The sequence below is a fragment of the Anomaloglossus baeobatrachus genome, chromosome 2, assembly GCF_048569485.1.
Source record: "Anomaloglossus baeobatrachus isolate aAnoBae1 chromosome 2, aAnoBae1.hap1, whole genome shotgun sequence".
Lineage (NCBI taxonomy): Eukaryota > Metazoa > Chordata > Amphibia > Anura > Aromobatidae > Anomaloglossus > Anomaloglossus baeobatrachus.
Window position 1 is genome coordinate 5,196,558 of NC_134354.1, and position 27,983 is coordinate 5,224,540.

The 27,983-nt window shown below is 50.2% G+C and overlaps 1 protein-coding gene across 2 annotated transcripts; it reads left to right on the forward strand.

The window, feature by feature from the left end:
• Positions 1-3,428: 3,428 nt before the first annotated feature.
• On the forward strand, positions 3,429-27,783 carry LOC142280640 (immunoglobulin superfamily member 3-like). 2 transcript variants are annotated; one of them, XM_075332764.1, is made up of 10 exons: positions 3,429-3,506; positions 5,079-5,456; positions 6,042-6,455; positions 8,942-9,307; positions 17,099-17,494; positions 21,219-21,605; positions 23,435-23,815; positions 24,678-25,067; positions 26,526-26,912; positions 27,099-27,783. In XM_075332764.1, exons 1-10 carry the CDS (start codon positions 3,437-3,439, stop codon positions 27,329-27,331), a joined length of 3,402 nt encoding a protein of 1,133 aa, XP_075188879.1. In that variant the 5' UTR covers positions 3,429-3,436; the 3' UTR covers positions 27,332-27,783. The 2 variants fall into 2 exon arrangements, with proteins under 2 accessions (XP_075188879.1, XP_075188880.1); XM_075332765.1 differs by lacking the exon at positions 8,942-9,307.
• The last annotated feature ends 200 nt before the right edge of the window (positions 27,784-27,983 follow it).

Genomic DNA, 27,983 nt, shown 5'->3' on the forward strand with positions numbered 1-27,983 from the left:
CACCACACACACACTGGGAACCACAAACACCGCCCTACACAGACACCCACACACAGACAGCGCCGCAGACACACAACACCCAACACACAAACACCGCGGCATACATAAATATACGCACATACCGCACAACACACACATTGCACAAAACATACCTCCCCCCAAAACACACACACACCCCACACCCACACAAACCGCGCAACACACAAACACAACGATACACACAACGCTCCACAAACAATGCAACACACGCAACACACAAACAACACCGCTCTCACCTCCCGCCACACCCAGACAACACCCAGAACATGTACAGCGCCTACACAAACACTTGGTAACTACACACAACAACATCTATATCTATAAACAAAAATCATACATGAACTACACAATACGTAAATTCTAGAATACCCGATGCGTAGAATCGGGCCACCTTCTAGTATAATATAAATCCCCTCAGCCTCTCTGTCTACCTCACTCAGAAGAGAATTAACAGGAGACTTAACTGTGCGGATTGGAATGTCACCCAATCAGAGCATAGCCTTACTCCACCAATCCAGTGAGACCACATTCCGTGGAATGAGTGCCCGGGAGATATAAAAAGAGACTGCTTGAGTCACTAGGGTGTTCTTTGTTACATGGCTTCAATCTAGGGGTTTCCATCCCGGTTGGAAGTCCATTACCAGTCTAGGCACTTTAGCGCTGGTTAGGGGATCAGAAACTGGATTACATTGTGCAGGAGCACCGCCGAGGATCCTAGGATTCGGCCACGATTCGGTTACCTGACTACGGACCTTGCTGTGCTCGTGAAGCTTCCTACGCTTGTCACTATCATGTTCCCGGTGGCTGTCTGCCAAAAGAAGGGTGCTGCTGGTCTGGGGTATGTGGTCCTGTAAGCTCCTAAGGCTCGAATATTCTACCCTTGTTGCCTGTTACATTGTGTGGTTTGCATGGCTTTGTGTTATTTGCCTTTGACTGTTTGGGGATCCAATAAAGTCTTACTATTGTGGTTCCCTCACCCTGTGTTGTCTGAGTAGTGTTACGCCCACGGTTAAGGAGGCCGGCGTTCAGTTGGGATGAGCCCTGAGTCACACTGTATTTCTAAAGGTGGCCGGGCCAGCGGACGAGAGCACCCACTGACCCCCGTATCTCCACAGGAGAGCACCCACTGACCCCCGTGTCTCCACAGGAGAGCACCCACTGACCCCCGGGTCTCCACAGGAGAGCACCCACTGACCCCCGTGTCTCCACAGGAGAGCACCCACTGACCCCCGTGTCTCCACAGGAGAGCACCCACTAACCCCTGTGTCTCCACAGGAGAGCACCCACTGAACCCCGTGTCTCCACAAGAGAGCAGCCACTGACCCCCATGTCTCCACAAGAGAGCACCCACTGACCCCCGTGTCTCCACAGGAGAGCACCCACTGACCCCCGTGTCTCCACAGGAGAGCACCCACTGACCCCTGTGTCTCCACAGGAGAGCACCCACTGACCCCCGTGTCTCCACAGGAGAGCACCCACTGACCCCCGTGTCTCCACAGGAGAGCACCCACTGACCCCCGTGTCTCCACAGGAGAGCACCCACTGACCCCCGTGTCTCCACAGGAGAGCACCCACTGACCCCCGTGTCTCCACAGGAGAGCACCCACTGACCCCCGTGTGTCCACAGGAGAGCACCCACTGACCCCCGTGTCTCCACAGGAGAGCACCCACTGACCCCCGTGTCCCACAGGAGAACACCCACTGACCCCCGTGTCTCCACAGGAGAACACCCACTGACCCCCGTGTCTCCACAGGAGAGCACCCACTGACCCCCGGGTCTCCACAGGAGAGCACCCACTGACCCCCGTGTCTCCACAGGAGAGCACCCACTGACCCCCGTGTCTCCACAGTGGTGTTGGTCCGCTGTCTGGTGTAATGTTGGAAGTGGCGTTGGTCCGTCTTCTGGTAGGACACGCTGCAGCTGAGCATGGTCCACTGTCTGGTGTAACACTGGTGGTGGTCCGCCGTCTGGTGTAACGCTGGTGGTGGTCCGCCGTCTGGTGTAACGCTGGTGGTGGTGTTCCGTCTGGTGTAACGCTGGTGGTGGTCCGCCGTCTGGTATAACGCTGGTGGTGGTCCGCCGTCTGGTGTAACGCTGGTGGTGGTCCGCCATCTGGTGTAACGCTGGTGGTTGTCCGCCGTCTGGTGTAACGCTGGTGGTGGTCCGCCGTCTGGTGTAACGCTGGTGGTGGTCCGCCGTCTGGTGTAACGCTGGTGGTGGTGTTCCGTCTGGTGTAACGCTGGTGGTGGTCCGCCGTCTGGTGTAACGCTGGTGGTGGTCCGCCGTCTGGTGTAACGCTGGTGGTGGTGTTCCGTCTGGTGTAACGCTGGTGGTGGTCCGCCGTCTGGTGTAACGCTGGTGGTGGTCCGCCGTCTGGTGTAACGCTGGTGGTGGTCCGCCGTCTGATGTAACGCTGGTGGTGGTCCGCCGTCTGGTGTAACGCTGGTGGTGGTCCGCCGTCTGGTGTAACGCTGGTGGTGGTGTTCCGTCTGGTGTAACGCTGGTGGTGGTCCGCCGTCTGGTGTAACGCTGGTGGTGGTGTTCCGTCTGGTGTAACGCTGGTGGTGGTCCGCCGTCTGGTGTAACGCTGGTGGTGGTCCGCCGTCTGGTGTAACGCTGGTGGTGGTGTTCCGTCTGGTGTAACGCTGGTGGTGGTCCGCCGTCTGGTGTAACGCTGGTGGTGGTCCGCCGTCTGGTGTAACGCTGGTGGTGGTGTTCCGTCTGGTGTAACGCTGGTGGTGGTGTTCCGTCTGGTGTAACGCTGGTGGTGGTCCGCCGTCTGGTGTAACGCTGGTGGTGGTGTTCCGTCTGGTGTAACGCTGGTGGTGGTCCGCCGTCTGGTGTAACGCTGGTGGTGGTCCGCCGTCTGGTGTAACGCTGGTGGTTGTCCGCCGTCTGGTGTAACGCTGGTGGTGGTCCGCCGTCTGGTGTAACGCTGGTGGTGGTCCGCCGTCTGGTGTAACGCTGGTGGTGGTCCGCCGTCTGGTGTAATGTGGAAAGCTGCACAGGACCTTCTTAATCTCCAGAGCTGTAATCTCCCTGCGCCCCCTGCTAGTTCAGTATCTGTATAATGCTGACCTGCATTCTGTGAGGTGTCTGCCTTCCTCTAGGCTCTGACGGGCGCTTTAGGCACCATATGTCTGTCCATAACCTTACCACAGCCTTACTGACTGTCTCCAGTGATGACTAGAAGAAAGTTACTTCCAGGCAAGTAATGAGCTGATGTTGGGGGCCGGGGACCTCCAGTAACCATGTAGAGCCACCCCGCTACGGTTTGAGGCCACTTCTGCTTTGTCTCGCCTGTGTCTGTCAGTAGACTGTGGTTTCCTGTGTGCAATGTGGGTGCTGCACTAAATGCTGCTCCTCTGTGAGCAGCGCTGCACACTGCTCAGCACCATGGAGCGGAGCGCAGAGCATCGCTCCCCGAACTCCCTCCCCCGCTGCCTCCTGTGGATGATGGTTGTTGGTAAGAACGAGCTGGAGATTATAGGGTATGATGGGGGTCCGGGGGTTGGCATTACTACACCGCCTCCGGGGACACAGCTGGAGATTATAGGGTATGATGGGGTCCGGGGGTTGGCATTACTACACCGCCTCTGGGGACACAGCTGGAGATTATAGGGTATGATGGGGGTCCGGGGGTTGGCATTACTACACCGACTCTGGGGACACAGCTGGAGATTATAGGGTATGATGGGGGTCCGGGGGTTGGCATTACTACACCGCCTCCGGGGACACAGCTGGAGATTATAGGGTATGATGGGGGTCCGGGGGTTGCCATTACTACACCGACTCTGGGGACACAGCTGGAGATTATAGGGAATGATGGGGGTCCGGGGGTTGGCATTACTACACCGACTCTGGAGACACAGCTGGAGATTATAGGATATGATGGGGGTCCGGGGGTTGGCATTACTACACCGACTCTGGGGACACAGCTGGAGATTATAGGGTATGATGGGGGTCCGGGGGTTGGCATTACTACACCGCCTCCGGGGACACAGCTGGAGATTATAGGGTAAGGTGGGGGTCCGGGGGTTGGCATTACTACACCGCCTCCGGGGACACAGCTGGAGATTATAGGGTATGATGGGGGTCCGGGGGTTGGCATTACTACACCGCCTCCGGGGACACAGCTGGAGATTATAGGGTAGGGTGGGGATCCAGGGGTTGGCATTACTACACCGCCTCCGGGGACACAGCTGGAGATTATAGGGTATGATGGGGGTCCGGGGGTTGGCATTACTACACCGCCTCTGGGGACACAGCTGGAGATTATAGGGTATGATGGGGGTCCGGGGGTTGGCATTACTACACCGACTCTGGGGACACAGCTGGAGATTATAGGGTATGATGGGGGTCCGGGGGTTGGCATTACTACACCGCCTCCGGGGACACAGCTGGAGATTATAGGGTATGATGGGGGTCCGGGGGTTGGCATTACTACACCGCCTCCGGGGACACAGCTGGAGATTATAGGGTATGATGGGGGTCCGGGGGTTGGCATTACTACACCGACTCTGGGGACACAGCTGGAGATTATAGGGTATGATGGGGGTCCGGGGGTTGGCATTACTACACCGCCTCTGGGGACACAGCTGGAGATTATAGGGTATGATGGGGGTCCGGGGGTTGGCATTACTACATCGACTCTGGGGACACAGCTGGAGATTATAGGGTATGATGGGGGTCCGGGGGTTGGCATTACTACACCGCCTCCGGGGACACAGCTGGAGATTATAGGGTATGATGGGGGTCCGGGGGTTGGCATTACTACACCGACTCCGGGGACACAGCTGGAGATTATAGGGTATGATGGGGGTCCGGGAGTTGGCATTACTCCACCGCCTCCGGGGACAGAGCAGGAGATTGGAGAACATGAATCCTGTGGTCTCTATATGCGGTCTACCCCGAGCATGCACCTGAACATACACAGTGGGGCGAGACATTAAACCTTGGCCACCAGTGACCAGCAGAGGATCCTCCAGGTCTTCTCCCTGAATATTTCATAGAGTATAAGGTTGTGTCTTCCTGACAGGTGTCTCCTGGGCTCAGCGGGAGGTGACCGTCCAGCAGGGGCCCCTGTACCGCACCGTGAGCTCCCACGTTACCGTCTGGTGTAAGGTCAGTGGTTACCAGGGCCCCACCGAGCAGAATTTCCAGTACTCCATCTACCTACCAACCGCTCCCAAGAGGGAGGTGCAAATGGTGAGCACCCAAGACACCGGCTTCTCCTATGCCAGTTACAGCTCACGGGTCAGCAGTGGGGACATCTACATAGAGAGGCTGGCGGGCGACCACACCGTCCTCCACATCCGCCACCTGCAGGAACGTGACACCGGAGAGTACGAGTGTCACACACCCAACACCGACCCCAAGTTCTACGGCAGCTACAGCGCCAAAGTCAACTTAAGAGGTGAGGCCGCCGATCACCGACGTTCTAGGTGAAGTTTGGGAATTGAGACCCCAGGATATGTCCCTCAGGATGATTATGGGCAAAGAGCTCCGCTGACCATCCGGTTTACTAAGTCTTATGTCCTGCCCTAGATCAGTCATGACCTGGAGCTTTGTTCTAGACCATCAGGATATTCTAGAGAATGTACAATGTGTAAACCGAGACCTTCTTCAGGTCCTTCAAGATTATGTCCTACCTGTAGTAACATGGACCTGGGTTATGAATCATGCCGCCATGTTCTAGATCTGCCCTCTCCCCAGCATGGCTGGTAATTCACAATGTTTGGTGTTCTGGGACTTAATCGGGAGGTTGTTGCGTTTTCTAGAGCTTTTTTTAATGTCACAGGCATAGATTTTCACACTTGCTTTGGATAGCCAGGCTCCTGTTCTAGACAGTTTGTGTGAGTTGTATTCTTTATTCTCGATGAGTGGAGTGTAATCTAGAGATTTCCTACAAGTGGCAGCTCCGCGTCTTGTTGTAGGAGCTTCTTCCTGATACTTTGTGTAGATGATCGTGGCACCTTCATGACTTCTACTTTCTCTTTAGTCCTTCCAGACACTCTGCTAGTCACAATGCCTCCTGCAGAGCTGGAGCGGCCAGAGGGCTCCTCTCTGGAGGTGACCTGTCTGGTGTCTCGGGCCTCCTCTCAGCACACCCACCTCTCTGTCTGCTGGCTTCTGGCTATTGATGATGATGATGATGTTGACATCTTGTCCTTGTCCCGGGACTTTGTTCTTGTTCCTGGAGAATCCTTCTCTGAGAGGTTCACATCTGGAGAAATCCGCCTGGACAAGCTCAGTGATTCTGCCTATAGACTGACCATCAAGGAGCTGCGGCTGTCAGACCAGGGACATCTCTTCTGCCGAGGATCTGAGTGGATCCAGGATCCCGATGGACACTGGACAAAGATCACAGAGAAGAAGTCAGAAAAGACCACAGTCAAGGTCTCTGCGCTGCAAGGTGAGTGGACGAGACACCAAGATGACTGGTTCTCCGGTACAGTTCCTGACATCGTCTCGTGATGTTCTGGATAAGGTCTAATTACTCTGCTGTAATGTTTTATCTCTTCTTAGATAGAAATTTTGTAGAACCAGTTAAAGCCAACATAAAAAACGTGCGTCGGCCAAACCTGCCCCATCTGTAGGATTGGCCAACAATCTAATATGTATAAGGCCTTCAAAGCCATCCCCCAACACATGGGGGGAGGCATGGGGGTGTCGGGGTCGGAGATAAGCTACTGCGAAAGAAATCTGGAGGTAGAACAGATGGGTCTAGAGAGAGGAGGACAGAGGAGGATGGAGGGTAGATAGTGAGGGAGAACAGAGAGATCTAGAGGGAGTAGGATGGAGGAAATTGGGGGTGGATAGTGAGTGATGGAGAATGGATAGATCTGGAGGGAGGAGGATGGAGGAACCTGGAGGATGGATAGTGAGTGAAGGAGAACGGAGAGGTCTAGAGGGTGGATAGGGAATGTGGAGGAGAACAGAGAGATCTGGAGGGAGAATAATGGAGGAACCTGGAAGGTGGATCATGAGTGAGTGAGGGAGAACAGAGAGATCTGGAGGTAGGATGGAGGAGTCTGGAGGTGGGATAATGAGGGAAAAGAATGGAGAAGTGTGGAGGGTAGATAGTACCGGAGGAGAACAGAGAGGTCTGGAAGCTGTATAGTGAGGGAGGGAGAACGGAGAGATCTGGAGGGAGGAGGATGGAGGAACCTGGAGGGTGGATAGTGAGGGAGGGAGAACAGAGAGATCTGGAGGGAGGAGGATGGAGAAACCTGGAGGGTGGATAGTGAGGGAGGGAGAACGGAGAGATCTGGAGGGAGGAGGATGGAGGAACCTGGAGGGTGGATAGTGAGGGGGAAAACAGAGGTCTGAAGGGAGGAGGATGGAGGAACCTGGAGGGTGGATAGTGAGGGAGGGAGAACGGAGAGATCTGGAGGGAGGAGGATGGAGGAACCTGGAGGATGGATAGTGAGGGAGGGAGAACGGAGAGATCTGGAGGTAGGATGGAGGAGTCTGGAGGTGGGATAATGAGGGAAAAGAATGGAGAAGTGTGGAGGGTAGATAGTACCGGAGGAGAACAGAGAGGTCTGGAAGCTGGATAGTGAGGGAGGGAGAACGGAGAGATCTGGAGGGAGGAGGATGGAGAAACCTGGAGGGTGGATAGTGAGGGAGGGAGAACGGAGAGATCTGGAGGGAGGAGGATGGGGGAACCTGGAGGGTGGATAGTGAGGGAGGGAGAACAGAGAGATCTGGAGGTAGGATGGAGGAGTCTGGAGGTGGGATAGTGAGGGAAAAGAATGGAGAAGTGTGGAGAGTAGATAGTGCCAGAGGAGAACAGAGAGGTCTGGAAGCTGGATAGTAAGGGAGGGAGAACGGAGAGATCTGGAGGGAGGAGGATGGAGAAACCTGGAGGGTGGATAGTGAGGGAGGGAGAACGGAGAGATCTGGAGGGAGGAGGATGGAGACACCTGGAGGGTGGATAGTGAGGGAGGGAGAACGGAGAGATCTGGAGGGAGGAGGATGGGGGAACCTGGAGGGTGGATAGTGAGGGAGGGAGAACGGAGAGATCTGGAGGGAGGAGGATGGGGGAACCTGGAGGGTGGATAGTGAGGGAGGGAGAACGGAGAGATCTGGAGGGAGGAGGATGGAGGAACCTGGAGGGTGGATAGTGAGGGGGAGAACAGAGGTCTGAAGGGAGGAGGATGGAAAAGTCTGGAGGGTGGATACTGAGGGACGAGAATTGAGAAGTCTGGAGGGTGGTAGTATAGGGGAAAAGAGGGCGAAGGGATCTGACGGGTGGTGGACAGTTGGAAGGTAGCATGGCAGAGGCGTCTGGAGAGGAGGATGGATGCGTCTAGCAGTGCTTCTATCATAAATAATACAAGAGTTTTCGGCCACGTCCAGGGTTCCTCTGAATGGGGAGGGGGAGTCCAGAAAGAGAGTTGTCTTCAACGATGATTCGATATCTCTTGTGTATAGACTCAACTTTGCTCTCTCATCTGTTCTAGATCAGGCCGGGTTCTCTGACCTGGAATGTTCCTGTCTCTAGTCGTACATTGTTCTGAATAATGAACGGCTACTGGTTACTCCGGTGTAATGTCCCTGATATCCGCTCACATGTTCTAGATAACACCTGGTTCTTTTCTGGATAGTATCTGCTTACACTGGTCCTTTGTTCTGGATACAGGCTGGAGCCTGCCATACATAACTGGTCACTCCATGGCTGATATTTGTCCAGGTCATGGCCGGTTCTCTGGGGTATCTGCTGTTTGGTAGTTCCAGATGGTAACTGGTTACTCAAGTGTTTCTGGATACTACCAGGTTGCCCGTTCTAGGTTTCTAGATAATGCTGGTTCCGGTGGTATGTTCTAGCGCTTTGATCTAGGCAGCACTACACTGGATTCTTTTGGTCCCAACAATCACATTGAAGTTCTCATCCAGGTGGAGACTTCCAGGCTCAGGTACAAATTCCAGAAACCAGTGTCAACCTCCGGGACGTCCTGGAGATCACCTGCTCCATCTCCAGATACCAACTCCAGGGCGGCCGCTTCCGTGTCTCCTGGCTGCTGGATGGAGATGTCATGGCCACCTGGGACCCATCTGGTGTCAGCAGCTTTTATATAAAGTACAGAACCCGAGAGGAGAAGGGGCAAATAACTGTGAGGAGGCGAAACCAGGACACCTGGACACTGAGGATCAGCCCGAGCACCGAGCAAGACACCGGCTCCTACCTGTGCGAGGTCACCGAGGAGGAGACCCAGAGGAGAAGGCAATCCTCACCGGCAACGCTCACCATACACACCCCAGGTGACACCACAGCGCTCATATTCCTGTACATAGGGGGCAGTATTATAGTAGATATATTCCTGTATATAGGGAGCAGTATTATAGTAGTTATATTCTTGTACATAGAGGCAGTATTATAGTAGTTATATTCTTGTATATAGGGGCAGTATTATAGTAGTTATATTCTTGTACATAGGGGCAGTATTATAATAGTTATATTCTTGTATATAGGGGCAGTATTATAGTAGTTATATTCTTGTACATAGGGGGCAGTATTATAGTAGTTATAGTCTTGTATATAGGGGCAGTATTATAGTAGTTATATTCTTGTACATAGGGGCAGTATTATAGTAGTTATAGTCTTGTATATAGGGAGCAGTATTATAGTAGATATATTCCTGTATATAGGAGCAGTATTATAGTAGTTATATTCTTGTATATAGGAGCAGTATTATAGTAGTTATATTCTTGTACATAGAGGCAGTATTATAGTAGTTATATTCTTGTATATAGGGGCAGTATTATAGTAGTTATATTCTTGTACATAGAGGCAGTATTATAGTAGTTATATTCTTGTACATAGGGGCAGTATTATAGTAGTTATAGTCTTGTATATAGGGGCAGTATTATAGTAGTTATATTCTTGTACATAGGAGCAGTATTATAGTAGTGATATTCTTGTATATAGGGGCAGTATTATAGTAGTTATATTCTTGTACATAGGGGCAGTATTATAGTAGTTACATTCTTGTACATAGGAGCAGTATTATAGTAGTTATATTCTTGTACATAGGGGCAGTATTATAGTAGTTATATTCTTGTACATAGGGAGCAGTATTATAGTAGTTATATTCTTGTACATAGGGGCAGTATTATAGTAGTTATATTCTTGTACATAGGGAGCAGTATTATAGTAGTTATATTCTTGTACATAGGGGACAGTATTATAGTAGTGATAGTCTTGTACATAGGGGGCAGTATTATAGTAGTTATATTCTTGTATATAGGGGCAGTATTATAGTAGTTATATTCTTGTATATAGGGGCAGTATTATAGTAGTTATATTCTTGTATATAGGGGGCAGTATTATAGTAGTTATATTCTTGTATATAGGGGCAGTATTATAGTAGTTATATTCTTGTATATAGGGGCAGTATTATAGTAGTTATATTCTTGTATATAGGGGGCAGTATTATAGCAGTGATATTCTTGTACATGGGGCAGTATTATAGTAGTTATATTCTTGTACATAGAGGCAGTATTATAGTAGATATATTCTTGTACAGAGGGGGCAGTATTATAGTAGTTATATTCTTGTACATAGAGGCAGTATTATAGTAGTTATATTCTTGTACATAGGGGCGGTATTATAGTAGTTATATTCCTGTACATAGGGGCAGTATTATAGTAGTTATATTCTTGTATATAGGGGCAGTATTATAGTAGTTATATTCTTGTACATAGAGGCAATATTATAGTAGTTATATTCTTGTACATAGGGGGCAGTATTATAGTAGTTGTATTCTTGTACATAGGGGCAGTATTATAGTAGATATATTCTTGTACATAGAGGCAGTATTATAGTAGTTATATTCTTGTATATAGGGGCAGTATTATAGTAGTTATATTCTTGTATATAGGGGCGGTATTATAGTAGTTATATTCTTGTACATAGGGAGCAGTATTATAGTAGTTGTATTCTTGTACATAGGGGCAGTATTATAGTAGATATATTCTTGTACATAGAGGCAGTATTATAGTAGTTATATTCTTGTACATAGGGGGCAGTATTATAGTAGTTATATTCTTGTACATAGGGGCAGTATTATAGTAGTTATATTCTTGTACATAGGGGGCAGTATTATAGTAGTTATATTCTTGTACATAGGGGCAGTATTATAGTAGTTATATTCTTGTACATAGGGAGCAGTATTATAGTAGTTGTATTCTTGTACATAGGGGCAGTATTATAGTAGTTATATTCTTGTACATAGGGGGCAGTATTATAGTAGTTATATTCTTGTACATAGGGGGCAGTATTATAGTAGTTATATTCTTGTACATAGGGGCAGTATTATAGTAGTTATATTCTTGTACATAGGGGGCAGTATTATAGTAGTTATATTCTTGTACATAGGGGGCAGTATTATAGTAGTTATATTCTTGTACATAGGGGGCAGTATTATAGTAGTTATATTCTTGTACATAGGGGCAGTATTATAGTAGTTATATTCTTGTATATAGGGGCAGTATTATAGTAGTTATATTCTTGTACATAGGGAGCAGTATTATAGTAGTTGTATTCTTGTACATAGGGGCAGTATTATAGTAGATATATTCTTGTACATAGAGGCAGTATTATAGTAGTTATATTCTTGTACATAGGGGGCAGTATTATAGTAGTTATATTCTTGTACATAGGGGCAGTATTATAGTAGTTATATTCTTGTACATAGGGGCAGTATTATAGTAGTTATATTCTTGTATATAGGGGCGGTATTATAGTAGTTATATTCTTGTACATAGGGGGCAGTGTTATAGTAGTTATATTTTTGTACATAGGGGCAGTATTATAGTAGTTATATTCTTGTATATAGGGGCGGTATTATAGTAGTTATATTGTTGTACATAGGGGGCAGTATTATAGTAGTTATATTTTTGTACATAGGGGGCTGTTACGAGGGGGACCCGGGGAAGCGTGCCAAGATGGGAAATGGACTGCTTCCGCCGGTCAAGGTCCACTGTGCGGTGTAAGGGACCGCCGCTATGGTGGGTGAAGAGTGAGCGGGTTGCTGCTAGCGATCGTCTGGAATGTCACAGACGATCTATGTACACCGATCTGCCCTAACCCGTGAGGGTTGTATGGCACAGATCTCACGGCTCGGTGTACCTGTTGCACGGGGAAGCACAGAGGTGCCCACGCACGTGTGCCAGTGGAAGTCACGAGAATATGGCACGAGGGTAGCACAGAGGTGCCCACGCACGTGTGCCAGTGGAAGTCACGAGAATATGGCACGAGGGTAGCACAGAGGTGCCCACGCACGTGTGCTTTCAATAACCAGGTGAGTCCGGTGGAGACTTGAGGAGCTCACCTGGAACAGGAACACGGCCTGTTGAAGGAGCTACTGCTGGAGCAGCAAGGCAGGAACACGGCCTGCAAACGAGGTACTGCCGGAGCAGCAAGGGCCAAGCCCACAAGAGACAGTAATGCCTGAGCAGTGGCGTGGCAGCACGCTGCCAGACATCCAAACATAGAAGGACAGTCGCGCGCCGCCATGATGGCAGGGGGAGCTTTTAAGGAGGTGCAGCTCCACCCGAGGGCGGGCGCGAGGCGGAGATGACGGACTTGACCCAATCAGGGTCCACGACGTCCCAGCCTGGCCAGTCAGGATTCACCACGTCACCAGCCTTGTCATCAAGCCGTGTGACGTCAGTGAGCGAATCAGGACCCACCACGCATTGCACATGCTCACCCTCCTGCCTCTGGGAAATAGAGGCGGGATCCTCGGTCTCACAATGTGCGGAGATAACGGGAGTCTCACTGCTTCCCTGAGCAGTAAACCTCTGCACATTGCGCAGCCTCGCAGACCTTCGGGGCCGCTGAGCAGGAGAGTCTGCAGCAGGCCAGGAATGGGAGACCGCTTCACTCCTTGTAACAGGAGAACCACTAGGTGTCACCCTTCTGCTGCCTCTCTGAGAAGGTATCTCCTGCAGTCTGGCAGACCTTCGGCGCTGCTGAGCAGGAGCGCTCGTGGCAGGCAAGGAATGGGAGACTGCCTCAGTCCTTGCCTCAGGAGAGCCACGAGATGTAACAGGGGGCAGTATTATAGTAGTTATATTCTTGTACATAGGGGCAGTATTATAGTAGTTATATTCTTGTACATAGGGGCAGTATTATAGTAGTTATATTCTTGTACATAGGGGCAGTATTATAGTAGTTATATTCTTGTATATAGGGAGCAGTATTATAGTAGTTATATTCTTGTATATAGGGGCAGTATTATAGTAGTTATATTCTTGTACATAGGGGGCAGTATTATAGTAGTTATATTCTTGTATATAGGGGCAGTATTATAGTAGTTATATTCTTGTACATAGGGGGCAGTATTATAGTAGTTATATTCTTGTACATAGAGGCAGTATTATAGTAAGTTATATTCTTGTACATAGGGGGCAGTATTATAGTAGTTATAGTCTTGTACATAGGGGCAGTATTATAGTAGTTATATTCTTGTACATAGGGGCAGTATTATAGTAGTTATATTCTTGTACATAGGGGCAGTATTATAGTAGTTATATTCTTGTATATAGGGAGCAGTATTATAGTAGTTATATTCTTGTATATAGGGGCAGTATTATAGTAGTTATATTCTTGTACATAGGGGGCAGTATTATAGTAGTTATATTCTTGTACATAGAGGCAGTATTATAGTAAGTTATATTCTTGTACATAGGGGGCAGTATTATAGTAGTTATAGTCTTGTACATAGGGGCAGTATTATAGTAGTTATATTCTTGTACATAGGGGCAGTATTATAGTAGTTATATTCTTGTATATAGGGGCGGTATTATAGTAGTTATATTCTTGTACATAGAGGGCAGTATTATAGTAGTTATATTCTTGTACATAGGGGCAGTATTATAGTAGTTATATTCTTGTACATAGGGGCAGTATTATAGTAGTTATTTTCTTGTACATAGGGGCAGTATTATAGTAGTTATATTCTTGTACATAGGGGCAGTATTATAGTAGTTATATTCTTGTATATAGGAGCAGTATTGTAGTAGTTATATTCTTGTACATAGGGGCAGTATTATAGTAGTTATATTCTTGTACATAGGGGCAGTATTATAGTAGTTATATTCTTGTACATAGGGGCAGTATTATAGTAGTTATATTCTTGTACATAGGGGCAGTATTATAGTAGTTATATTCTTGTACATAGGGGCAGTATTATAGTAGTTATATTCTTGTATATAGGGGCGGTATTATAGTAGTTATATTCTTGTACATAGAGGGCAGTATTATAGTAGTTATATTCTTGTACATAGGGGCAGTATTATAGTAGTTATATTCTTGTACATAGAGGCAGTATTATAGTAGTTATATTCTTGTACATAGGGGGCAGTATTATAGTAGTCATATTCTTGTACATAGGGGGCAGTATTATAGTAGTTATATTCTTGTACATAGGGGCAGTATTATAGTAGTTATATTCTTGTACATAGGGGCAGTATTATAGTAGTTATATTCTTGTATATAGGGAGCAGTATTATAGTAGTTATATTCTTGTACATAGGGGGCAGTATTATAGTAGTTATATTCTTGTATATAGGAGCAGTATTGTAGTAGTTATATTCTTGTACATAGGGGCAGTATTATAGTAGTTATATTCTTGTACATAGGGGCAGTATTATAGTAGTTATATTCTTGTACATAGGGGCAGTATTATAGTAGTTATATTCTTGTATATAGGAGCAGTATTGTAGTAGTTATATTCTTGTACATAGGGGCAGTATTATAGTAGTTATATTCTTGTACATAGGGGCAGTATTATAGTAGTTATATTCTTGTATATAGGGGCGGTATTATAGTAGTTATATTCTTGTACATAGGGGCAGTATTATAGTAGTTATATTCTTGTACATAGGGGCAGTATTATAGTAGTTATATTCTTGTACATAGGGGCAGTATTATAGTAGTTATATTCTTGTATATAGGGGCGGTATTATAGTAGTTATATTCTTGTACATAGAGGGCAGTATTATAGTAGTTATATTCTTGTACATAGGGGCAGTATTATAGTAGTTATATTCTTGTACATAGAGGCAGTATTATAGTAGTTATATTCTTGTACATAGGGGGCAGTATTATAGTAGTCATATTCTTGTACATAGGGGGCAGTATTATAGTAGTTATATTCTTGTACATAGGGGCAGTATTATAGTAGTTATATTCTTGTATATAGGGGCGGTATTATAGTAGTTATATTTTTGTACATAGGGGGCAGTATTATAGTAGTTATATTCTTGTACATAGGGGCAGTATTATAGTAGTTATATTCTTGTACATAGGGGCAGTATTATAGTAGTTATATTCTTGTATATAGGGAGCAGTATTATAGTAGTTATATTCTTGTACATAGGGGGCAGTATTATAGTAGTTATATTCTTGTACATAGAGGCAGTATTATAGTAAGTTATATTCTTGTACATAGGGGGCAGTATTATAGTAGTTATATTCTTGTACATAGAGGCAGTATTATAGTAAGTTATATTCTTGTACATAGGGGCAGTATTATAGTAGTTATAGTCTTGTACATATGGGGCAGTATTATAGTAGTTATATTCTTGTACATAGGGGCAGTATTATAGTAGTTATATTCTTGTACATAGGGGCAGTATTATAGTAGTTATATTCTTGTACATAGGGGCAGTATTATAGTAGTTATATTCCTGTACATAGGAGGCAGTATTATAGTAGTTATATTCTTGTACATAGAGGACAGTATTATAGTAGTTATATTCTTGTACATAGGAGCAGTATTATAGTAGTTATATTCTTGTACATAGGGTGCAGTATTATAGTAGTTATATTCTTGTACATAGGGGGCAGTATTATAGTAGTTATATTCTTGTACATAGGGGCAGTATTATAGTAGTTATATTCTTGTACATAGGAGCAGTATTATAGTAGTTATATTCTTGTACATAGGAGCAGTATTATAGTAGCTATATTCTTGTACATAGGGGCAGTATTATAGTAGTTATATTCTTGTACATAGGAGCAGTATTATAGTAGTTTTATTCTTGTACATAGGGTGCAGTATTATAGTAGTTATATTCTTGTACATAGGGGGCAGTATTATAGTAGTTATATTCTTGTATATAGAGGCAGTATTATAGTAGTTATATTCTTGTACATAGGGGCAGTATTATAGTAGTTATATTCTTTTATATAGGGGCAGTATTATAGTAGTTATATTCTTTTATATAGGGGTAGTATTATAGCAGTTATATTCCAGTACATAGGGTGCAGTATTATAGTAGTTATATTCTTTTATATAGGGGTAGTATTATAGCAGTTATATTCTTGTACATAGGAGCAGTATTATAGTAGTTATATTCTTGTACATAGGGGGCAGTATTATAGTAGTTATATTCTTGTACATAGGAGCAGTATTATAGTAGCTATATTCCTGTACATAGGGGGCAGTATTATAGTAGTTATATTCTTGTATATAGGGGGCAGTATTATAGTAGTTATATTCCTGTATATAGGGGGCAGTATTATAGTAGTTATAATCTTGTACATAGGGGCAGTATTATAGTAGTTATAGTCTTGTATATAGGGGGCAGTATTATAGTAGTTATATTCTTGTATATAGGAGCAGTATTATAGTAGTTATATTCTTGTACATAGGGGGCAGTATTATAGTAGTTATATTCTTGTATATAGGAGCAGTATTATAGTAGTTATATTCTTGTACATAGGGGGCAGTATTATAGTAGTTATATTCTTGTACATAGGGGTAGTATTATAGTAGTTATATTCTTGTACATAGGGGCAGTATTATAGTAGTTATATTCTTGTATATAGGGGCACTATTATAGTAGTTATATTCTTGTACATAGGGGGTAGTATTATAGTAGTTATATTCTTGTATATAGGGGGCAGTATTATAGTAGTTATATTTTTTTATATAGGGGCAGTATTATAGTAGTTATATTCCTGTATATAGGGGTAGTATTATAGCAGTTATATTCCAGTACATAGGGGCGGTATTATAGTATTTGTATTTTCCCCCGCAGGTCTCCCCGTCCAGAATGTCACCCTGAGCAGTGCGGCTTCCAATCTTTATGAAGGGGACTCGGTGTCGCTCTATTGTCAGGCTTCCAGTCCCGCTCCCTCTGTAGATGTGACGTGGCTCGCCCTGCGTCCGTCTGGTCGGTGGGTAGCGGTTGCTTTGTTGAGACATGATGGGAAGGTGGAGGCTTCGGGTGAATATCTCCAAAAACACAAGTCCGGTCACATGACAGCGCAGAGATTGGGAAATGGAGGCCACACTTTGACATTGGACAGTCTGGTGGATGGGGATGGCGGTCAGTACATGTGTCGCCTCACAGAATGCTCGCAGAAGACGGACGGCGAGCGGAGGAATAGGACGTACAACAGCAATGTGATCCAGATTGATGTCCGGCGCCTTGGTAAGTCTCACTAATGGCAGATCCTTCCTCCTGTATATGATGGCGGCATTAATCTGACACCTGCAGTTAATGCGACTGATAACAGAGAGCAGTAGAAAATAATCACCCATCCTCGAAAAAGTGAAGAGGCAGCAGAGCAAAGTAAGCCGTAACTCCCAGGAGGCGGTGTTTGTGGCTGAAGTGTCGATGATTAATAAGCGTGGCGGCCGCACGGGCAAAATGCCAGATACCACCGCCGCGAAGAAGATTCTACAAGACTAGACCGGAAGGAAGCCACGAAACCACGAAATATGTCATAGACGGCTCAGAGAGACGGGGGAGGGGGACGTGGGGTGGGAAGAGAAGGACGTGGGGGGGAAGAGAAGGACGTGGGGGGAAGAGAAGGACGTAAGGGGGGAAGAGAGGGACGCAGGGGGGAGAGGGGGATGTGAGGGGGGAGGGGGATGTCGTGGTGGGGGGAGAGGGGGACATGGTGGTTGGGGGGAGAGAGGGATGTGGTGTTGGGGGGAGAGGGGGACATGGTGGTAATGGGGGAGGGGGGAGATGGTGACGTGGTGGGGGGAAGAGGGGGACGTGGTGATGGTGGGGGGAAGAGGGGGAAGTGGTGATGGTGGGGGGGAGAGGGGTACGTGGGGAGGAGGGGGATGTGAGGGGGGAGAGGTGGATGTAGTGGTGATTGGGGGGAGAGGGGGACGTGGGGGGAAGAGGGTGACATGGTGGTGGGGGGGGAGAGAGGGATTTGGTAGTGGGGGGAGAGGGGGACATGGTGGTAATGGGGGGAGAGAGGGATGTGGTGGTGGGGAGAGAGGGATGTGGTGGTGGGGGGAGAGGGGGACAAGGTGGTAATGGGGGAGAGGGGAGAGGGGGACGTGGTGGAGGGGGAGAGGGAGACGTGTTAGTGGGGGGAGAGGGGGACGTGGTGATGGTGAGGAGGAGGAGAGGGGGACGTGGTGGTGGGGGGAGAGGGGGACAGAGGGGGGACATGGGGGAGAGAGGGGGACAGAGGGGGGGATATGGGGGAGGAAGAGTGGGACGTGGGAGGAGAGGGGGGACGTTGAGGAAGAGGGTGAGGGAGGGACGAAGGAAGAGAGAGATCAGAGGAGGAGGAAGGGACGTTGGGGGAGAATGGATGGAGTGGGAGAGAGGGATGAAGGGAGAGAGAGGGATAGGGGAGGCAATAAGGAGAGGGAGACACCCACTCGCCCTCCCATCCTCCTGCTCTCTGCCCCCTCTTCATCTGCCCCCTCTTCATCTGCCTATCCCTTCACCCTCTGCACCTCGCCCTCCTGTCCCTTCTCCATCTGCCCCTTCCCGTCCTTTTGGCCCCTCGCTTTCTGCCCCCTCGCCCTCTGCCCCCTCGCCCTCCCATCCTTTTGCTGTCTACCCACTCACGCTCCTGTCCCCTCGCCCTCTGTCCCCTCACCCTCTATCCCTTGCATTCTGCCCTCTCACCCTACTGTACCTTCGCCCTCTGCACCTCGCCCGCCTGTCCCTTCTCCATCTGCCCCTTCCCGTCCTTTTGACCCCTCGCTTTCTGCCCCCTTGCTCTCTGCCCCCTCACCCTCCCATCCTCTCGCTCTCTGCCCCCTCGCCCTCCCATCCTCTCGCAATCTGCCCCCTCACCCTCCCATCCTCTCGCTCTCTGCCCCCTCGTCCTCCCATCCTCTCGCTCTCTACCCCTTCGCCCTCCCATCCTCTCGCTCTCTGCCCCCTCGCCCTCCCATCCTCTCGCTCTCTGCCCCCTCGCCCTCCCATCCTCTCGCTCTCTGCTCCCTTGCCCTCCCATCCTTTCACTCTCTACCCCTTCGCCCTCCCATCCTCTCGCTCTCTGCCCCCTCGTCCTCCCATCCTCTCGCTCTCTGCCCCCTCGCCCTCCCAGCCTCTCGCTCTCTACCCCTTCGCCCTCCCATCCTCTCGCTCTCTGCCCCCTCGCCCTCCCATCCTCTCGCTCTCTGCCCCCTCGCCCTCCCATCCTCTCGCTCTCTGCTCCCTCGCCCTCCCATCCTTTCACTCTCTACCCCTTCGCCCTCCCATCCTCTCGCTCTCTGCCCCCTCGCCCTCCCATCCTTTTACTCTCTACCCCTTCGCCCTCCCATCCTCTCGCTCTCTACCCCTTCGCCCTCCCATCCTCTCGCTCTCTGCCCCCTCGCCCTCCCATCCTCTTGCTTTCTGCCCCCTCGCCCTCCCATCATCTCGCTCTCTGCTCCCTCGCCCTCCCATCCTCTCGCTCTCTACCCCTTCGCCCTCCCATCCTCTCGCTCTCTACCCCTTCTCCCTCCCATCCTCTCGCTCTCTACCCCTTCGCCCTCCCATCCTCTCGCTCTCTGCCCCCTCGCCCTCCCATCCTCTCGCTCTCTGCTCCCTCGCCCTCCCATCCTCTCACTCTCTACCCCTCGCCCTCCCATCCTCTCGCTCTCTACCCCTTCGCCCTCCCATCCTCTCGCTCTCTGCCCCCTCGCCCTCCCATCCTCTTGCTCTCTGCCCCCTCGCCCTCCCATCCTCTTGCTCTCTGCCCCCTCGCCCTCCCATCCTCTCGCTCTCTGCTCCCTCGCCCTTCCATCCTCTCGCTCTCTACCCCTTCGCCCTCCCATCCTCTCGCTCTCTACCCCTTCGCCCTCCCATCCTCTCGCTCTCTGCCCCCTCGCCCTCCCATCCTCTCGCTCTCTGCTCCCTCGCCCTCCCATCCTTTCACTCTCTACCCCTTCGCCCTCCCATTCTCTCGCTCTCTGCCCCCTCGCCCTCCCATCCTCTCGCTCTATACCCCTTCGCCCTCCCATCCTCTCGCTCTCTGCTCCCTCGCCCTCCCATCCTCTCACTCTCTACCCCTTCGCCCTCCCATCCTCTCGCTCTCTGCCCCCTTGCCCTCCCATCCTCTCGCTCTCTGCCCCCTCGCCCACCCATCCTCTTGCTCTCTTCCCCCTCGTCCTCCCATCCTCTCGCTCTCTTCCCCCTCGTCCTCCCATCCTCTCGCTCTCTTCCACCTCGTCCTCCCATCCTCTTGCTCTCTCTTACACCTCGCCCTCCAATCCTCTCACCCTCTCTGCCCCCTCGCCCTCCCAGCCTCTCGCTCTCTGCCCCCTCGTCCTCCCATCCTCTCGCTCTCTTCCCCCTCGTCCTCCCATCCTCTCGCTCTCTTCCCCCTCGTCCTCCCATCCTCTCGCTCTCTTCCCCCTCGTCCTCCCATCCTCTCGCTCTCTTCCACCTCGTCCTCCCATCCTCTTGCTCTCTCTTACACCTCGCCCTCCAATCCTCTCACCCTCTCTGCCCCCTCGCCCTCCCAGCCTCTCGCTCTCTGCCCCCTCGTCCTCCCATCCTCTCGCTCTCTCTGTCTCCTCGTCCTCCCATCCTTTCACTCTCTCAGCCCCCTCACCTTCCCATCCTCTCGCTCTCTGCCCCCTCGTCCTCCCATCCTCTCGCTCTCTTTGCCCCCTCGCCCTCCCATCCTCTTGCTCTCTGCCCCCTCGCCCTCCCATCCTCTTGCTCTCTTCCCCCTCGCCCTCCAATCCTCTCGCCCTCTGCCCCGTTGCCCTCGGCCCCCTCGTCCTCTCACCCTCCCGCCCCCTCGTCCTCCCGCCCTCCCGCCCCCTCGTCCTCCCGCCCCCACATCCTCTCGACCTCGGCCCCCTCGTCCTCTCACCCTCCCGCCCCCTCGTCCTCTCGCCCTCCCGCCCTCTCGACCTCGGCCCCCTCATCCTCTCACCCTTTGTTCTCTTGACCTCTGTAGGTTCCTCTCTGGAGGTGGTCCTCATGTCTCGGGGTCAGCAGGTGACGTCTGGCTCCTCCGCTCAGCTCTTCTGCATCGTGAAGGCTGCGTACAGTTTTCGGGAGAAGCGGCTCTCCTGGTCCTGGGACTTCAAGCCGGACTCTGCCTCCTTCCGGACCCTGGTGAATGTGTCTGGGGAGGGCGACGTGTCCTGGGGGGAGTCCACCCCGGGATTCAATGGAGAGGCCCAACTCTCTATACAGGGGACCACCAGCACCCTGACCATCCACCGGGTGCAGCGCCAGCACCACCAGGGGGCGTACCGCTGCCGGGTCCAGGTCCTGAGCCACAGTGTACCCCGCGCCTCAGCCACCTCCATCACCATGAATATAAAGGTCAAACTGCCAGGTACCTGCAACATTGTATCCACAGGAGAGGATTAGATACACAGCTCAGCAGACAGTATCACACAGGAGAGGATTAGATACACAGCTCAGCAGACAGTATCACACAGGAGAGGATTAGATACACGGCTCAGCAGACAGTATCACACAGGAGAGGATTAGATACACGGCTCAGCAGACAGTATCACACAGGAGAGGATTAGATACACAGCTCAGCAGACAGTATCACACAGGAGAGGATTAGATACACAGCTCAGCAGACAGTATCACACAGGAGAGGATTAGATACACGGCTCAGCAGACAGTATCACACAGGAGAGGATTAGATACACGGCTCAGCAGACAGTATCACACAGGAGAGGATTAGATACACAGCTCAGCAGACAGTATCACACAGGAGAGGATTAGATACACAGCTCAGCAGACAGTATCACACAGGAGAGGTTTAGATACACGGCTCAGCAGACAGTATCACACAGGAGAGGATTAGATACACGGCTCAGCAGACAGTATCACACAGGATAGGATTAGATACACGGCTCAGCAGACAGTATCACACAGGAGAGGATTAGATACACAGCTCAGCAGACAGTATCACACAGGAGAGGATTAGATACACAGCTCAGCAGACAGTATCACACAGGAGAGGATTAGATACACGGCTCAGCAGACAGTATCACACAGGAGAGGATTAGATACACGGCTCAGCAGACAGTATCACACAGGAGAGGATTAGATACACGGCTCAGCAGACAGTATCACACAGGAGAGGATTAGATACACAGCTCAGCAGACAGTATCACACAGGAGAGGATTAGATACACAGCTCAGCAGACAGTATCACACAGGAGATGATTAGATACACGGCTCAGCAGACAGTATCACACAGGAGAGGATTAGATACACAGATCAGCAGACAGTATCACACAGGAGATGATTAGATACACAGATCAGCAGACAGTATCACACAGGAGAGGATTAGATACACAGCTCAGCAGACAGTATCACACAGGAGAGAATTAGATACACAGCTCAGCAGACAGTATCACACAGGAGAGGATTAGATACACGGTTCAGCAGACAGTATCACACAGGAGAGGATTAGATACACAGCTCAGCAGACAGTATCACACAGGAGAGGATTAGATACACGGCTCAGCAGACAGTATCACACAGGATAGGATTAGATACACAGCTCAGCAGACAGTATCACACAGGAGAGGATTAGATACACAGCTCAGCAGGCAGTATCACACAGGATAGGATTAGATACACAGCTCAGCAGACAGTATCACACAGGAGAGGATTAGATACACGGCTCAGCAGACAGTATCACACAGGAGAGGATTAGATACACAGATCAGCAGACAGTATCACACAGGAGATGATTAGATACACAGATCAGCAGACAGTATCACACAGGAGAGGATTAGATACACAGCTCAGCAGACAGTATCACACAGGACAGGATTAGATATACAGCTCAGCAGGCAGTATCACACAGAAGAGGATAGATACACGGCTCAGCAGACAGTATCACACAGGAGAGGATTAGATACACAGCTCAGCAGACAGTATCACACAGGAGAGGATTAGATACATGGCTCAGCAGACAGTATCACACAGGAGACGATTAGATACACGGCTCAGCAGACAGTATCACACAGGAGACGATTAGATACACGGCTCAGCAGACAGTATCACACAGGAGAGGATTAGATACACGGCTCAGCAGACAGTATCACACAGGAGACGATTAGATACACGGCTCAGCAGACAGTATCACACAGGACAGGGTTAGATACTTGCTGTACTGTATCTTCTCCTCTGCAGCCGCTCGTCTCGCGGTGGACGCCGCTGATCGGACCGTGCTGGTGACCGCTGGGCAGGATGAGGCTGTCGTGTTCTGTCAGGTGAAGGCTGTGACCCCGGGCGCCGTCCTCCATGTTGGATGGTTCTTGGTGTCGCCCGCCTCGCCCTCCGCAGTGAACATCGTGAATGTGACCCATGAGGGCCTGACCTCTCACCAGCCTGGGTTTTCCTGGTTCCTGAGTGAACGCGTTTCCTCTAATACTATCATCCTGCGTATTCTGCGCCCTCAGCTGCCGGGGTCCTACTACTGCGCGGTGCGAGAGCTGCTGCTGGAGAGCGGAGAGTGGGTGACGCTGGCGGAGCGCATGTCCGGGGTCACACGGGTGACACTGCGCGCCTCAGGTAATCAGATACCGCATCCAACAATGTACCATGGGGGACAGAGAATGGCGCCATCTGCTGAATCCACCCGGACAGAGAATGGCGCCATCTGCTGAATCCACCCGGACAGAGAATGGCGCCATCTGCTGAATCCACCGGGACAGAGAATGGCGCCATCTGCTGAATCCACCCGGACAGAGAATGGCGCCATCTGCTGAATCCACCCGGGCAGAGAATGGCGCCATCTGCTGATTCCACCCGGGCAGAGAATGGCGCCATCTGCTGAATCCACCTGGCCTTGTGACATCTCGCGCCCAACCCCAGGCCTCGTGACGTCTCATGCCCCTCCCGACCTCGTGACGGCTCTTCCCCCCCGACCTCGTGACGGCTCTTCCCCCCCCGACCTCGTGACGGCTCTTCCCCCCCGACCTCGTGACGTCTCTTCCCCCCCGACCTCGTGACACCTCTTCCCCCCCGACCTTGTGACGTCTCTCCCCCCCGGCCTCATGACGTCTCATCTCATGCCCCCCCGACCTCATGACGTCTCATTCCCCCCCAGCCTCATAACATCTCATGCCCCCCCTGGCCTCGTGACGTCTCATGCCCCCCCCCGGCCTCATGACGTCTCATGCCCTTCCCGACCTCGTGACGTCTCTTCTCCCCCGGCCTTGTGACGTCTCATGCCCCCCTGACCTCGTGACGTCTCTGCTTCCCCCGGTCTCATGACGTCTTGCGCACCCCACCAGCCTCGTGACGTCTCATGCCCCCCGGTCTCATGACGTCTCATGCCCCCCGGCCTCGTGGCGTCTCTCCCCCTCCCCGGCCTCGTGACGTCTCGGCTCCCTCATCCATCGATGTCATGTTGGGTTTTTTCCTATTGCAGATAAAGCGCTGAGAGTCCATAAGGAGAACGTGAGCCGCTCGGAGCCTACAGGGGGCGACATGGAGCTGCGCTGCTTCTTGGAGGAGCTTCCTGGCTCTGCCGCCATCTTTTCTGTGTCTTGGTATTTCCAAGCTGCACCGTCCTCCTACCCCCGCCTCCTGTATAGGGCCAGGAGGGACGGAGTCACTGAATATAACGAGGCCCTGGTGGGACGGCTGCAGGTGGGAGCCACGGCGCTGGGAAATTACAGCTTAACCCTGCGCTCTGTAGGGCAGGAGGATGCTGGGACATATCACTGCCGGCTGGAGGAATGGAGGTTGCAGAAAGACGCCTGGAGGCTGGAGGCTTCCGATACCTCTGGATACCTGCAGCTAAGGATCACTGCCCCAGGTAAGAGATGCCGAGTCATGGCTTTGTGGGTTTCTGGGTCAGGATAAGATGCATTGTTGGGTTCAAGATCTTCATAACATGGGCTCCCAGGTTCTAGATCTTCACAACATGGGCTCCCAGGTTCTAGATCTTCACAACATGGGCTCCCAGGTTCTAGATCTTCACAACATGGGCTCCCAGGTTCCATATCTTCACAACATGATCTCCCAGGTTCTAGATCTTCATAACATGGGCTCCCAGGTTCTAGATCTTCACAACATGGGCTCCCAGGTTCTACATCTTCACAACATGGGCTCCCAGGTTCCAGATCTTCACAATATGTGCTCCCAGGTTTTAGATCTTCACAACATGGGCTCCCAGGTTCCAGATCCTCATTACATGGGCTCCCAGGTTCCAGATCTTCACAATATGGGCTCCCAGGTTTTAGATCTTCACAACATGGGCTCCCAGGTTCCAGATCCTCATTACATGGGTTCACAGGTTCCAGATCTTCATAACATGGGCTCCCAGTTTCCAGATCTTCATTACATGGGTTGCCAGGTTCCAGATCTTTATAACATATTCTCCCAGGTTCCATATCTTCTTAACTTGGGCTCCCAAGTTCCAGATCTTCATAACATGGGCTCCCAAGTTCTAGATCTTCATAACATGGGCTCCCAAGTTCTAGATCTTCACTACATGGGTTCCCAGATTCCAGCTCTTCATTACATGTGTCCCCAGGTTCTATATCTTCATAACATGGTCTCCCAGATTCCAGATTTTCCTAACACGGGCTCAAAGGGTTCCAGATCTTCATAACATGGGCTTCCAGATCATCTTCATAACATGGGCTCCCAGGTTCCAGATCATCTTCATAACATGGGCTCCCAGGTTGCAGATCTTCATAACATGGGCTTCCAGGTTCCAGATCGTCTTCATAACATGGGCTCCCAGGTTCCAGATCTTCATAACATGGGCTTCCAGGTTCTATATCTGTTTACCATGATGTCTGCCGTTGTAGGTCAATGTGGTAAGGGCTGCCAGGTCTAGATCAGTGTGACACAGGCTTTCAGATTCTAGATCTTCTCAACAAGGGTTCCGAGATTCTATATCTGTCTATCATGGGCTGTCAGGCTCCAGATCTTAACATGGGCTCCTGGGTTTTATATCTATGTGACATTGGCTGTCACGTTCTACATCTGCTTATCAAGTGCTCTAAGCTTCTAGATATGTGTAACATGGGATCTGATACTCTAGATCAGTGTGACATGAGCGATCACATTCTAGATCAGTGTAACTTGGGTTGTCAGGTTCTACATTATCTGGCCTAAGGTTCTGCATCATTGTATCATGGAATATGAGGTTCTAGGTCAGTGTAATGTGTTGAGAGGTTCTGGATCTGTGTGGCATGGGTCTGAAGGTTCTGGATCAGTGTTGATACCCTGTCCGTCCACTATGTTCTACCTTCTTTCTTTCCAGATGATCGGCTCAGTGTGAACCTCACCGAGGTGGCCCTCGTGGCTCCAGGAGAGTCCAGCCTGGACCTGCCCTGTCAGGTGGTGTCCACGTCAGTTCCTGACTCTGTCTTTTCCATCACCTGGTGGAAGGTCGCAGACCCCGGCCACCAACTGCTGTACAATGCCAGTCACCTGGGTCAGTCAGTGTACCCTGGTGAGGAGGGCCGCCGTTTCCAGTATGAGCGTACATCAGAGCAGACGTTCCAGCTGAGGATCCTGCGTGCACTCCCGCCAGACACCGGCATCTACTACTGCAGGGTCCAGGAGTGGGCGAGGACGCCCCGCGGGGTCTGGTACCAGATTGGACAGCAGACCGGGGGGAACATCTCCGTCACCATCCAGACAGCAGGTGCACATCAGTTATTACATTGCGTTATCCTCCTGTCACCTCCAGAGCTGCGATCACTATTCTGCTATTACATTGTGTCTTATCCTCCAGTCATCTCCAGAGCTGCGATCAATATTCTGCTGTTACATCGCGTCTTATCCTCCAGTCACCTCCAGAGCTGCACTCACTATTCTTGTTTTCTCACAGGTGTCAACTCTGAAGTCTGCTCATCTCCGGCACTCTTCTACGTCTTGTTGCTCTTCTCGTTGCTTTTTCTGTTTTTGCTCTTGGTTCTTGGGTGGAAACTTGTGACACGATGGAGGAATAAGGCCGGACGTTCGCCCCCGAGGAACGGGAACACTTTGTGGACTTCTCAGGAAAAGGTTAATGGCCGGAGAGAAGACGAGCCGGACAGTGAGGGGGAGCAGATCCCACTCTGACGTGCGGGGTCCTTAGTTGCTGACTTATATTGGTGGAGAGGTTTCAGAATGTGTCCAGCAGAGGAAGTCCGAGGGATGGACCAGGACATGGTGGAGCGATAATGCTGAGGACTCACTGTGTACAGTGTCCCTAGAACTATTATGGGACCCCTGTGCTGACAGCTCCTGTTACAAGACAACTTATCTAAAGGAGATATATTCACCATGAACCTCAAACTGCATCAAACGAGCCATAAAGATGATCCCACAAAGCCAAGATTGAGGGTACTGCAGAGGTGACCCCTAGGGTGAGAGGACTCATCCTCATAGCCATAACTTCTTCCTTCTCCGTACAGGATGGATCCTCGGGGGCGGTGCTGGCCAGGGATTGAATGTGCTGTGTCCCACCCCCTCTTGGGGTTAACACCTTTGTGATTTATCACCTGCAGAATGTAATAAAGACCTGGTGATCATCCATGATTTACCTCCACCATCGCTGGTCTCACACAACAAGGCGCACAGACCCTGAAATATATGTACAAAGAACAGCGGTGCTTGAAAGTTTGTGAACCCCTCAGAATTTAACAGATTTCTGCATAAATTTGTCCTAAAAGTAGATAAAGGACCTGTTATGGTCATGTTGCAATTCACAAGGGATATAGGTAACACACTA

What these genes read in the sequence shown, in the direction of transcription:
- LOC142280640 (XM_075332764.1), top strand. Translation starts at nt 3,437, where the DNA reads ATGGAGCGGAGCGCAGAGCATCGCTCCCCGAACTCCCTCCCCCGCTGC. An exon ending in GCTCACCATACACACCCCAG is followed by an intron (nt 9,308 to 17,098) that starts GTGACACCACAG and finishes TTTCCCCCGCAG; the next exon opens with GTCTCCCCGTCCAGAATGTC. An exon ending in TATAAAGGTCAAACTGCCAG is followed by an intron (nt 21,606 to 23,434) that starts GTACCTGCAACA and finishes TCTCCTCTGCAG; the next exon opens with CCGCTCGTCTCGCGGTGGAC.